General features: G+C 41.3%; 1 protein-coding gene across 1 annotated transcript in view; it reads right to left on the reverse strand.

The window, feature by feature from the left end:
• Positions 1-14,471, reverse strand: part of LOC103187855 (centromere-associated protein E-like) — a 53,290-nt gene that overhangs the window by 7,625 nt on the left and 31,194 nt on the right. The window contains exons 29-37 of the mRNA XM_042338588.1: positions 14,320-14,445; positions 13,776-14,039; positions 11,609-11,872; positions 9,405-9,578; positions 8,074-8,295; positions 6,555-6,779; positions 4,058-4,273; positions 1,444-1,656; positions 366-569 (exon numbers count right to left, since the gene is read on the reverse strand). Of these exons, the coding sequence (XP_042194522.1) occupies positions 366-569; positions 1,444-1,656; positions 4,058-4,273; positions 6,555-6,779; positions 8,074-8,295; positions 9,405-9,578; positions 11,609-11,872; positions 13,776-14,039; positions 14,320-14,445 (1,908 nt within the window). The remainder of the gene's footprint in view (positions 1-365; positions 570-1,443; positions 1,657-4,057; positions 4,274-6,554; positions 6,780-8,073; positions 8,296-9,404; positions 9,579-11,608; positions 11,873-13,775; positions 14,040-14,319; positions 14,446-14,471) is intronic.

Consider the following 14,471-nt stretch of genomic DNA (forward strand, 5'->3'; position numbering starts at 1 on the left):
ACAGTACGTTGCACCATTTGATAAATTACTCACTTACAATAGGCCACCTGTCCATCTGGAGTGAAGTTACCGGAAAAGTGGTTCATTAAGAACTTTCTTAAAACTCATTGGTGCAGTAAAACCCAACAGTATGTAGAGCATGTTCAATGAGAAAGTTGTCATTTTGCTACTTGTTCAATGTAGATTTTCAAGTAAATCACAAGATTTGGGGATTGGGAGGGGGGAAATGTTTCCGAGCACACCCATGTTCATTCATAAAATCTGCATGTTCTCGTCACACATTTATAATTCACACCTGTGGGTGGGCTGAAACGTAGGGCTACAAACCTAAACTTCATACATAGACATTGGTTGTGCTTACGTACCTGCAGTTGTGTTGTAGCCTTCAAAAGATCTTGAATCTGATCGTTCTTTCTCACCAGTTCTGCCTGAAGAGCTTCAACCTTCTTGTCCAGAGGCTTGGAGCTGAATTCAGTCTGCAATGCCAATATTTTATTCTCCTGCAGCTTGCACTTCTCTCGACTCATCTCTAGTGCAATCTCAAGCTTTCCAATTTTCATCTCTCTATCCTACAATTATAAAAAGTAATAATGTGACTATATGTAATAACCCATCAGTTATTAGAACATTTAGGTCAAGCAGACTCCTTTAGATGCAATGTACAAATGAAAAAAGACTAATTGATATTATGAATACAAATAATAAGCCTTGTATTTGTATAGAGTCTTTCACATTAGGAGGAAGTCTCAAAGCACTTTATAGAATATATTGTAAAGTGTAGTGACTGCGTTTTTTTTTGGTTGAAAGTAGTCAATTGCACACAGCTACTTCTTACAAACAGCCATGAAGTGAATGACCAATTTGGTGGATTGTTTGGCATAATAACTTTGCATAAGTCATGTCAAATATATGGTCCCAACTGATATGACTTATGTGAGGTTTACTGTAGTGTAAAGAAATCAAAGTGGTTTTGATAAGAAATTGAATAGGACTTGGGTGAATGTACAATTTAGGCGATTATACGATTTATAATAATAATAATCCTTGCATTTGATATAGCCCTTATCACATCTTCTAGATGTCTCAAAGCGCTTCACAGAATATACTGTAAAGTGAATTGATTGTGTATTTTGTGGGCGAAACGCGGCAACCAATTATACATAGCAGTGTCCCACAAACAGACATGGAGTGGATTGAGTGACCAAATTATTATTTTTTTTTTTGAAGAGATTATTATCCCCGGAAAAGTGATCCACCAATCGACTAACAACCAGGTTCCTACTTACTGCTAGGTAAACAGAGCCGTGTGGAGTAAGGAAATGTTTTGCCCTGCCCAGGAATCGAACCCAGATTGCAAGGCAGATGTCAAACCACTAAGCTACAGGACTCCATGTATGGGCAGTATCAATAGCTCAGCAATTAAGCATTAACCACAATGAATACCTGAATTGCTTGCTCAAATTTTCTGGGCAGCTCCTGGTCTTCCACAGTCTGTAATGGATCACATCTATTTTCAGTTGATTCACGTTCTCTTAGTGCTTGAATCTGTAGAAGTAATTCCTTGTTTTTTCTTCTCTGATCAGCCAATTGAAGATTAGAGTTTATGATGAATTTATTACGGGAATCCCACATTGGTGAAAAAATCTTCACTGTGCTCTGTAAGGGTAAAAGGAATGAAGTGTTAAATAAATCTAATTTCTAGACAAATTTAGCACTTTAATTAAATAAGAGCACAATGTTTTAAGTTTACAACAACATTAATGAATTACATTTGTATAGCATCTTTCACGTCAGTTTATTAAATTAGATCAGGGTCATCCAACAGGCTGCCCTCAGCCAGGCAGATGATTTAATCCGGCCCGAGACCATTTCGAACTTTGGGCCTTGCGCTCCCTCCCTGGTGAACCGTCCTCTCACGGCAGCGGCAGGAGCCGATAGTCGAGAGGATGCAGGGCGCAGAGTGGAGATAATGCCGGCTGTTGCGGCAATGTGTCAGGAAGTCATTCCTGACCTGAGGGGAAAGCAAGTGCTTATCAACCGCGTCCTTACCAACCTCCGGCTTCTGCCATGTGAGGATGGTTCTGGGATGGAGGTAAAAGACGGCCCCAAATTGGAAATGGTCTCCGGCCAGATGAAATGATTGATCGACAGAGAGGAGGAGATCGAGAGAATAGAAGTTAGGGGGGGGGGAGAGAGAAAGAAACGGGGGTGGGGGGGGCAGAGAGAGAGAGTGATTGAGGGAGTGAGAGGGGGAGTGTGTGGGCAAGAGGGGAAGTGAGGGTGTGTGAGAGGGAAAGGGGGAGAAAATGATTGAGAGAGATGGGAAAGTATTAGCGAGAGAGAGAGAGTGATTTGAGAGAGACAGAGAGAGAGAAAAATGAGGTCAATGTTTTGTGGTTGGTTCATTGTCAGGACAGACAATCGGAAAAACTCCCTCCTCCCCAGTGAGAAACTCTATGTACTTCATTTACCCCACCCTCCCATACCACCTCCTAACTGACCATTCCCTTTGCCCAGCAAACACCTACTTGCCTCACCCCATCTGCCCCACAATTGCCATTTTGCCCTTGCTCTCTGGAGCTCCATTCCCAGAGACCCTCTAACCTGCTCCCTCCCCTTTTTCAAAGCACGTCAAGTCCTAACTTTTCCCCAAAACACCCCCATCGACTCCCACCCCCAGTTACACCGCCACTGCTGGTTGGATGCCCAGCCGGCAGTGTTGAGACATCCTTCTGACATGAAAAGGGCGTTGTGTAAGCAAAACACAAAAATATTGCTTATGTGGTCCACAGACGTTTTTCAAATGGGGCATCTGTCCGTTGGCAGCCAAAAGGTTGGATCAGCCTGAGCCTGCTAGTTTTATTTGTTGAATGTAATTTTTTTTAAAACTCACGCCCACCTTTAACTGTAATTCTTGCAGGAATCCAGTCAAGCACAGCATTAGTGTAGAATCTCTAGTTCCACTGACTATGTTCTTATATTCAGTGCATCTATTCCCTGGTGTCCTGGCCAACAAGCCCCCAAACAAAATTGGTCATTCACTTCATAATAATAATCCTTGCATTTGACATCTTCTAGACGTCCCAAAGCACTTCACAGAATATATATTGTAAAGTGAATTGACTGTATATTTGTGGGCGAATGCGGCAGCCAATTGCTCACAGCAGTGTCCCACAAACAGTCGTAGATTGAAAATGACCAATTTATTATTGTTTTGTTTTTTTGGAGGGATTATTATTCATGGCTGTTTCTGGGATTTCGCTGTGCACAAATTGGTTGCTGCAAATATACGATTGTCTCTGTGACGGTACGCTTATTGCCCAATACATTCATCTACAAATACATAATCACTGCTACACTTCTTAGGAAATCGCTTTGACCCAGCTCGATAATGTGGTGAGGCAGGATACCAAATTCAAGGGTTATTAAAAGCTCAATAAGAGATCAAACCTAAGGAAGGCTTTGGTAGTGTAATGCTGGTGAATTGACGTTGGAACCTTTTTTTGTCAGCTGCCAAGGTGGTCAGACACCTGTGGAATTCCAACACCATGCTAACAGTATTCAAACCAGAGTCCATATATGCACGTCACCCATACATGGATATTTCAGTCTGTTGGGAATGTCCACTCTCAGCTCTTAAAAGGATTTTTCCCACGATTCAATGCAGGATGCATAATGGAGGGTAGGGGAGCGGCGTCACGAGTTAGGAGATGATTAATGCGAGTAGTGCAAAGAAATCTAAGTGGTTTTGATAGGAAACTGAATGGAAAATGGATGGATGTATGACTGGCCATTATACGATTTATAAAGATAAGACTTATGTTAGTTCTCCGGGACGCTATCCCGTGTGAAAGGCGCTGTATAAATGCAAATTGTTGTTGTAGAACGATCCTATTCCTATTCTGAATTTAGGTTCAGAAAATATTTCATGTTTAAATTAAAACAATGTAAAGATGACCAAGAGTGATCATTAAATGTTTTTCATTATTTTTAGCTTGTTCAATTTTTTTTAGGATTGGATGCAACACTGAATTTTTTTTTAAAAAAAGCTACTTACCAGGACTGTTTTCTTCAGCAGCTCAGTTTCCTCCTGTAGTCTCTTGTTTTCATGTTTGATTCTTTCAATTGTGCTGGATATATTTCCACTTGAATGATTTGAACTGTGATTCAGAAGTTCCTTTCGGGCATTGATCTCAAATTGTAATTCAGTTTCAGTGATGGTCAGATAGTTTTGATATTTTGAGTCCAATTCAGACAAATTCTGTTTGGTTTCCTGAACAAAAGATTAGACAGAATGGCATTTGCCACGTGAGGAGCTTTTTTAAAATATGTAAAGAACATTGCCAAGTACAACTCTTCCTATCGGGCCTCTTTGTTGGCAAATATTTTATAGTATTTTGAGCAAGAAAAAGCTTGACCAAAGTTACCAACTTGAAATAGACAGAGATGATCAAGATCAAACATCAAATACCCATCAAACTATTCACATTGTACTTTTAGCATAAACACCAGCAACTCCTGGTGTTGAGGCATGTTTTCGTGTCTGGCACATGCGGAAACCCATCAACTAAGAATATCCATGGAAATTTCCCTGTGTCTGAAATGAAATGCACACTCTCTTCCTGGAGGGACACCCTGATTTACCCAAGTCCAAGGAGTGTTCAGTGCAGGTTAGCAAGAGCCGGAGCTTGGGAACTCCACAGTGCGTATTGAGATACTGCTGGAGTTTAAACAGATAAAGCTAATATATCTTGCCACTGAGAGCAGTGTCTGGTAAGCTTGTCACTGCTTGTCCAGCGAGGACTACTCTATCAAGCTTAACAGGTGTTGAATAGGAAGAATCTCTCCTTCCAGTGGATGGTTTGCCCTCTAAATTCTGCCAATGGCCAGCCTGTCACCATCAGTGCCTGAGAGGATTGCAAACCCACGTGGTTCAAAGTGAGATGACCAGACAACTAAAAAAAGTCAGAGGGATTGACTTGATTCCGATCTTCCAGCAAAGCTCCAAAAAGACTTCACTTGCTCCCCTCCCACCCAGAGAATCCAATCACACCAGAAAATAGAACCACCCAACATTGATCTGTTCTAAATTAAAATATTAATCACGGAATCTGAATGACTGTCAATAGATTTTATTTTATTTTGATGGAAACAGAGCTTAAGCCATTAAAAAGGGCGTCTGTTTTAGCACAATTGTATTTAATTGCAAAATATCCTTGTACTGAATATTGACAGTGTTCATTAACTGTATCAGAAGCTACTAGGACAGTGCTTCGATATTGGTTTACAAGTCCAGGAACAATGAGGGCAGAGAAATGCCTAGCATCTCACCACAAGGCAGCAAAGAATCTAAACCTTGGAAAGCACACCATGCAAGCCATGATAATATGGGCAACACGGTTGCCTGGATCCGATATATTTGACGCACAAAATGACCAACTTCTGGGAGGTCAGTCAGGAAATCAGTTCGCCGATGATGTCACATCGCTTGCTGAATATTTCCTGAGAAAGCAGGTATTGATGGTCACTTCACACAGTGATATCAGTGACAACCCATAACGCAGCCATTTTTAACATGGGAAATAGGCACTAGAAGCATCTTTTTCTGGTTTAGCACAGGTTGACCTGTGTATTTTTAGTTTTTATGAATTCTTAAGCTCAAATTGCCCAAAATACAACAGTCTTCAATGGTTGGTCTTAGAAGGATGCACTTTGACAAGTGTAGGCCATTCAGCCCCTTGAGCCTGTTCCACCATTCTATAAGATCATGACTTATCTGTACCTCAAGTCCAATTATCCATCCTTGCCCCATATCCCTTGATACGCTTACTTAAATTCATCTCAGTCTTCAAAATTTTAATGGATCCAGCATCCACAACCTTTTGGGGGAGATTTCCACTGCCCTGTTGTGAAAAATTGCCTCTGGTTTCACTCCTAAATGGCCTAGCTGTAATTTTAAGATTGTACCCTCTTGTTCTGGATTCCCCCACCAGATGAAATAGTTTCTCTGCAGCTAACCTATCAAATCCCTTTATTATTTTAACAATCTTAATTAGATCATCCTTCAACTTTCTAAACTCATGGGATTGTGTTGTTGGATGCAGCATTAAGTGTTGCAAACTTTCAAATGAAAAATTTGTATCACATCAATCAAATCTTGAACTAACAGCATTTTCACTCGCTGAACAATTTGTTTTTCTGATTGGAACTTGCAGCTTGCTGACTCTCCTATACAGTGCAGGGGATGTGCTGCATTGTTGGAGGTGATGTCATTTGGTTTAGATGGTAAGCCGATGCCCATCAGCCTGTTCAGGTGGACATTAAAGATCCCATTACATGATTTGAAAAGAGAAGGCGTTTCTCCCAGTGATCTGGCCAATAATCCTAAATAATTCATTTCATGGCTGATTGTGGGACATTGCTGTGCTCAAGTCAACTACCTTGTTCACCCACAAAACACACAGTCAATGCACGTTACAGAAAATCTTCAAAGGCCCTTTAGAAATGTAAGGTTTATTATTATTTTTATTATTTTTATCCAATTCAATGCCCACCTGCAATTGTTGTTCTTTATTTTCAAGTAAGCTGGAAAGTCTTCTTATCTCCGAGTTTCTTTCTTCACAGTCTGGCAAGGGTAGATTAGCTGAATCAGAATTCAGAGCCCGTAGCTGTACAAGCAGTTCTTTTTGCTCCCTGTGCTCTTTTACTAGATCTGCATCAATTTTGGTGATGAGCGTCACAAATTTATTTTGATGATAAGGCACGGTGCTTAGACTAATCTATTAGGGAAGCAAAAGTTGGAATAAAAGTATAGTTGTACAGTGAACAGTATAAATTGCCATTATATGTGCAACATTTATTTCTGTAAAAATTTCCATTTTCCATACATAAGTTTTATAGATAAAGCAAAGACTAAAGTAATCTTATCCAACCTTATCAATCTTTTTGAAGAAGTAACAGAGAAATGCAGTGGACGTGGAGTGTATAGATCCTCAGTAAGAATAAAGGGCAAAAAGTAGGAAATGGTGTTCCAGACAGATATGTATCAGGATCATGCACATTATTCACTATTTACATACATGATTTAGACCCGGTTACAGAAAATATATGGATCTATAGTTGCGTGAAGCACTTTGAGATGTCCCCCCAATGCGAAAGACATTGTTGGTGTCAAAACTTGCAGAGGTGTGTGGGTGAGGGTGGGAGTGCTACAGCGAATAACGAGGACTTCAAAAAGTTGCAGGAAGAAAACTAGGATAACAAAAAGATGCTATAGATTCTATGTAATTGTCTTAAAACTAAAAGGAAAATATAATACATCATTGACTACATATTGAAGGGGAGTTTCAGGGCTTTGGTCGAAAGCTCACCAGAAACAGAGTGCTGGAGACAAAGCAAATCAAGTTTGTTTTCAGAGCAAGAGGGTTTGCTCATTTGAGAGGGCGAGCACGATGAGCGGTGCTGGAACTATATGGCGCGTGAGACAGAAGTCTCTTCCTTATTTTTTTTCCATGTTAAAATAGGGTGTCCGGGTCTGGCCTCCTCCTCATCCCCCGAGTTCTCTGCTCCACCCTTGGCGGCCACTATACCCCGAGGCTCTGGAACTGCCTTCCTCACTCCCTCTCTTTCCATTTTCAGGTATCTTTCTTTTCGACCGCGCCTTTGGTCACCTTCCTCCCCCTCCCCCCGGCTCCGCCCCGGGATCCATTACTGTAAAGTGCTCTGAGACACCATCCGACGTGGAGGGCACTATATAAATCCAAGTTGTTGTTGTTGCATGCATACATAAGGATCCAATCCATTATCCAACAATAGAACAATAAATACAGGCAATTAAGAGGCAATTGATGCAGCATACGAGTCATGTATATGGCACCTCCCTGCTTTCAAAAGATAACATAACATTATTTTGAGGACACTGTTTCTTCTTTATTTAGAACTTTCAAGCATAAAACAGAGTGAGGAAAAATAGTAAAAAGTGCCTGGCACACAGTTCCTTTAAGAAAGTTTAAGCAGTTAAATTGCTTGAAAACAAATTGATAGGAGCACCATAAATATGTTTATGTAAGTTACCGTAAATTTCAAACTCCATGTCTGATATTGTTCATGTAGCTCCAAATTTTCTCTCTGTAATTCTTCAATAGTTTTTGACAGGGTTACATTTTCAGTTGCTTCAGATAGAAATCCAGCGAGTAGATCTCTCCATTTCTCTCTCTCTTGTGAAAGTTCTTTATCAGAATTGGAAAGTCGGATGCTGTACTTGCTTTTTATTTCTACAAAATCCTGGGTGGTGCTCTGGATTAAACAGGAAGACTCTCTCGTAAGAAAAATTGCCAGTGAATAATATGAATACAACATTCAGAAATACATCGTCATGGTTTTTGTCAATAGAAGAACTCCACAAGTTACTCTGGTGGTAGCAAGACAGTCAGTGGTTGAAAGGAATCTATTCCTTTTTTTAATAATAAAACAGATGTGATGATTTAGTTTTTACAAAGAATTTACAAAGATCGTACAGCAGAGAAATAGGTAATTCAGCCCAACTACAGAGGTCTACACACACTCCTTCCTCCCTCCCATACTCTTCCCCCTCATGTGAAAGTCCAGCTTCACTTCCTCTATGATTCAACCAATTCCAACTTATTCAGGGTGCTGATATTTTGCTGAAGAGAATAAAGCTGCTCCTTTAGTTCCTTTATTACAATCTTGTTTCTTGCCTCAGTCACTGTACTCTGATCTGGATTTAAATGCTCATTTTTCAGGACACGATTTCCACATCCATCTTCGTATTGTATAGTTTTGTCTTGGGTTTACTTCTTCAATTCCATTGACATTTTTATGCAACTCTAACAGTGAGCGATAAGTCAATGAACACCCCGAAATCCGTTTCAGCTTCCTTCCTGGCAACTTTTACCCATCCTTGGAGAACATGGCTTTCCTATTCTGACTTCAGGTATTCATCTGTAATAAACTTAATTTGCCAATTAGCAAATTACACCCTATCAAGTTCTCCTCGTAAATCTTTGTTGCCTCCACTCATTCTAGTATCCCCAACTTTGTGTCATCTGCACTTAACTAGTTTTCTCTGGGTCTGCAAATCCAGGTCAATGACATGTATACAAGGAACAGGAGGGGCCCCATTACAGACCCCTCAGGCACCCCAACAAGTGACTCCTTGTTGCACAACAATATCAGTGACATCCTAAACAACTGGAAGTCAGACATTTTGGTGTGGGAGCTGAACGGCATGCTGGAGGAGCGCTGGTTGGCAGCACAGATGAATATTGAATGGGGCTGCACCCCAACCACATTATAACTAGATCAGTATTACAAAGAAGCATATTAAAATAAAGTTGCACTGTATAACCAACAAGCACAATATATGTGCAATGTATAGAACACACCTGAAGGAGCAGCTCTTTTTCCTGTAGATGGCACGAAAGATCTGTTTCAATTCCATTATTTTCCGACTGACTCGTTTCACTGTCTACCAGCCTCTGTTTCAAAGTAGCAATTTGTTTTTCTAAAACAGAAACTAGTTCTGCTTGTTCTTGGTTTCTTCTTTCTGTAGTTACAACCTGTTAATTAAACATTTTCCATGTTTAGTATGTTGCTTAAAAAATTACTTTTTAAAAAAAACATTATACCCTAATAATATTTCAAAACAGCTTTAATTCTTTCCATGCAACAATTTTCAAAATTGTAGTTGCATTGACAGTCAAGTTAACTTCTGCATTATTGAAACATGGTGGAAAGTTTTCCAATATACATGTGGAGTTCTGTAGATTAGTGGTTAGAGCACTCGCATCGCAAGTGAGAGGACGCGGGTTCCAGGCCAGAATGTTGGGCAAGTTGTTTTACTCCACACGCCTCTGTTCACCTAGCAGTAAGTAGGAACCCGGTTGTTAGTCGATTGACGGAACACTTGTCCAGGAGTAATAATCCTTTCGATACACTTAAAAAATTGCAACTACAATTTTGAAAATGGTTACTGAATCCATGACTTTCGTGAGACACTGCTGTCGTTTTGTTCGACCCTGAGCTGTCCTTTCTCCCTCACATCCGCACCACAACTGGCACCGCCTTCCATCACCTCCGGAATATCGCCAGACTACGCCATTACCTCACCCCTCACGCTGCTGAAACCCTGGTTCACGCCTTTGTCACCTCAAGGCTGGACTATGGGAACTCTCTCCTCGCCGGCCTTCCCGGCACCTCCCTCCACAAGCTGCAGGTCATTCAGAACTCTGCAGCTCGTGTACTGTCCCGCACCAGGCTTCGCGACCACATCACTCCCACCCTCGCTCGCCTCCACTGGCTCCCCATCCCCCAGAGGATTGATTTCAAGATCCTCATCCTCACCTACAAGGCCATTCACGGCCTTGCTCCCTCCTACCTCTCCAACCTACTATCCCCCTACCTACCTGCCCGTACCCTCCGTTCCTCTGGCTCTGGTCTACTCCACGTACCCCGCCCCAACCGCCCTACTATCGGTGGTCGGGCCTTCAGCCTCTCAGCCCCCAGGCTCTGGAACTCCATCCCCAGTGCCTTCGCCGCCTCCTCCCTTTCCTCCTTCAAGGCCGGTCTCAAAACCTTTCTCTTTGACCGAGCCTTCAGCTCCCCTCTCGACTCTCTTCCTCCTCCTCGCTCCCTCCCCTCACCCTGACCATTTGCCCCCTCCTCTCTCCCTCCCTTCCCTCCCCTCACCCTGACCATTTCCCCCCTGCTCGGGTCATGACCCAACTGTGCAGCGCCTTGGGACGTCCTCCTGACGTGAAAGGCGCTCTATAAATGGAATCTTGTTGTTGTTGTTGTCGTGTTTCAACCCCCCAAAAAATATAATCAATACACTTCACAATATATTCTGTGAAGCGCTATGACACATTTCGAATACGTGATAAAGTGCTATATCAAATGCAAGGATTATTATTAACAGCTAGTAAAACTCATTGCGTCAGCTCTAAAATTGGAAAGAAACCTGAAGCTACAACACAAGTTTCCAATCTTTCTCATTATTCAATGCTCTGCATTGCATTATATCATTCAGGTTGTTCAATACCACCCATAGATAGGTTTCCAACAGCAATAACACTTGATTTTCAACAATACATTTCTCGCGTTTCGCCAAACTTTCAGCTTCAAGAGTTTGTAAAAATGGCCATTTTACCTTAATTCCACCATCTAACCTTTACCATCATCCTCCACCCCCCAAGGATGTCCCTTTCAGTGGGCATGAAGAATCCAGTAAAGTACAACCAATGAATACACAATTCAAGCTCTCCTCTTTTAAAATGACTTGTATACATCATAGGACTCACGTAACTTCCCAATTAAATTGGGTTATAACTGAGATGCTTGGATCGTATATTTACCCCAACTGTTCCACGTAAATCTTTTGACACTGAGCAGAACTCAAAGAGCCGTCAGACAGTGCTGCGTTAAATACAAGTTTCCCCAAATTGTTGACCGGTGTCTTCCAGTCAGATTATCTTCAGCAAATACACACACACTGACAAAAGAAAATCTTGCTGAATGGATGAAATCAGTTATTGAAATTAATCATTTATCTTTCCCAAAAAGTAGCCAAAACTAGGAATCTACTACATACCATTTCAACCTTTTCACACAGAGTCTTCTCCATTGCATCTCTCTGCGATTGAACACTTTCCAGTTTGTGCTGCAGTTCATCTTTCTCCAGCACCACAGATGATTTTGCATTCTCCAGTTGCTGGACTTGATGGTTGAATTCCTGATCCAGTATTTGTGCCTTGGAAACGTTATTGATCAGCTCACACCTTAGTTGTTCAACCTCGATCAGTAAGTGGTCACGTTGAGATACTACCTGCTGAAGTTCATTTTTGCACTCCAGTGTCTATCAGAAAAAAGCATAAGGTTTTACATGAAAATAACAATATTTAATTGACCAGAGGGTATCCAGGAATAACTGTAGATAAAAGACCATGTGAACAAGACCAATGAGCTCCAGCTGCTTGAAACCCATATGAAGATTAAGTGGTGATTAATTCTAAATCTCACCCCCAGAGAAGTATTTGTTCAAAGTATTTATACGGCACAAAACTCTCTCAGGTACGGAACCCATCTTCTAGTTGTTGGGTTCTGGAGGAACAGCATCACCTCCAGGGAGATGATGAACCCATGGGCAAGTGTTTCAGCAGTGTTTGGGTAAGGTATGGGTATAAGGTATAGTCAGTTAGAGGGATAGGCAACAAGACAAATCAACAGAACGATTGAAACCCCTAGTTCTCTTTCAGCTTCCTTCCTGGCAAGTTTTATCTCATCTATGGAGGGCACGGCTTTCCTATTCAGTGTCATCTGCAGTTTAACTACTGTTCTCTGGGTCTGCAAATCCAGGTCATTGACATGTATACAAGGAACATGAGGGGTCCCAGTACAGACCCCTCAGCACCCAACAAGTAACTAACTCCTGTGTGCTGCACAACACGAGTGACATCTAAACAACTGGAAGTCAGACATTTTGGTGTGTGAGCTGAACGGCATGCTGGAGGAGCGCTGGTTGGCAGCGCAGATGCGTATCGAATGGGATTGCACCCTAACCACGTTATAACTGCAGCTCTTTTTCCTGTAGATGGCACGAAAGATCTGTTTCAATTCCATTATTTTCCAACTGACTCGTTTCACTGTCTACCAGCCTCTGTTTCAAAGTAGCAATTTGTTTTTCTAAAACAGAAACTAGTTCTGCTTGTTCTTGGTTTCTCCTTTCTGCAGTTACAACCTGTTAATTAAACATTTTCTGTCTTCAGTAATTTTGCTTAAAAAGTTACTTTCTTTAAAAAACATTATACCTAATAACATTTCAAAACATAGCTTTAATTCTTTCCATGCTCTAAAATTGGAAAGAAACCTGAGGCTACAACACAAGTTTCCAATATTTCTCATTCTTCAATGCTGTGCATTGCATTATATCATTCAGGTTGTTCAATTCCACCCATAGATAGGTTTCCAACAGCAATAACACTTGATTTTCAACAATACATTTCTCGCGTTTTGCCAAACTTTCAGCTTCAATGGCCATATTCATTATAGGAGCAGCAGATTCAAGAGTTGGCAAAAATAGCCTTTTTACCTTCATTCAACAAATAACATTTTACCTTCATCCACTCCCTAAAGATGTCCCTCTCAGTGGGTATGAAGAATCCAGTACAGTAATACCAAAGAATACACAATTCAAGCTCTCCTCTTCTAAAATGACTTGTGTACATCACAAGACCCAGGTAACTTCCCAATTCACTCGGGTTATAACTGAGATGCTTGGATGACGTATTACGTCATCTCTAACTTGTGACTAAATATTTTGACAATAACCAAGCAGAACTCAAAGACCTGTGTTAAATACAAAAGTTTCCCCAATTCTTTGGCAGGTGTCTTCCAGCCAGAATATCTTCAGCAAACACACAACAACAACAACAACAACAACAACAAGATTCCATTTATAGAGCGCCTTTCACGTCAGGAGGACGTCCCAAGGCGCTGCACAGTTGGGTCATGACCGAGCAGGGGGGAAATGGTCAGGGTGAGGGGAGGGAAGGGAGGGAGAGAGGAGGGGGGAAATGGTCAGGGTGAGGGGAGGGAAGGGAGGGAGCGAGGAGGAGGAAGAGAGTCGAGAGGGGAGCTGAAGGCTCGGTCAAACACACACACTGACAAAAGAAAATCTTGCTGAATGGATGAAATCAGTTATTGAAATTAATCACTTATCTTTACCAAAAAGTAGCCAAAACTAGGAATTTACTACATACCATTTCAACCTTTTCACACAGAGTCTTCTCCATTGCATCTCTCTGAGATTGAACACTTTCCAGTTTGTGCTGCAGTTCATCTTTCTCCAGCACCACAGATGATTTTGCATTCTCCAGTTGCTGGACTTGATGGTTGAATTCCTGATCCAGTATTTGTGCCTTGGAAATGTTAGTTATCAGCTCACGCCTTTGTTGTTCAACCTCAATCAGTAAGTGGTCACGTTGAGATACTACCTGTTGAAGTTCTTTTTTGCACTCCAGTGTCTATCAGAAAAACATAAGGTTTTACATGAAAATAACAATACTTGATTGACCAGAGTGTATCCAGGAATAACTGTAGATAAAAGATCATATCAGCAGGACCACATGGGCTCCAGCTGCTTGAAACTCGTATGACAGGTAAGCGGGGATAATTCTAAATTCCATCCTCAGAAGAAATTGTTCAAAGTATTTACATGGCACAACACTCTCTCAGGCATGGAACCCATCTTCTGGCTGTTTTGGGCTGTGAATAAGTGGAAGAGCAGAAAAATACATCACTTACTTTTTGCTTCTCTTCGTTTATTGTGTGTTCCTTTTCTGACAGATATTGTTTCAGTTCAATTTCATTTTTCTGCTTTACTTTTAGTTCTTCTTGTAGATTTCTCATCTCTGCCTGATTCTCCACAGCCTGCAAAAGAGTGAATATGAGTTGCC

This window comes from Callorhinchus milii, unplaced genomic scaffold (assembly GCF_018977255.1).
Source record: "Callorhinchus milii isolate IMCB2004 unplaced genomic scaffold, IMCB_Cmil_1.0 Scaffold1, whole genome shotgun sequence".
Lineage (NCBI taxonomy): Eukaryota > Metazoa > Chordata > Chondrichthyes > Chimaeriformes > Callorhinchidae > Callorhinchus > Callorhinchus milii.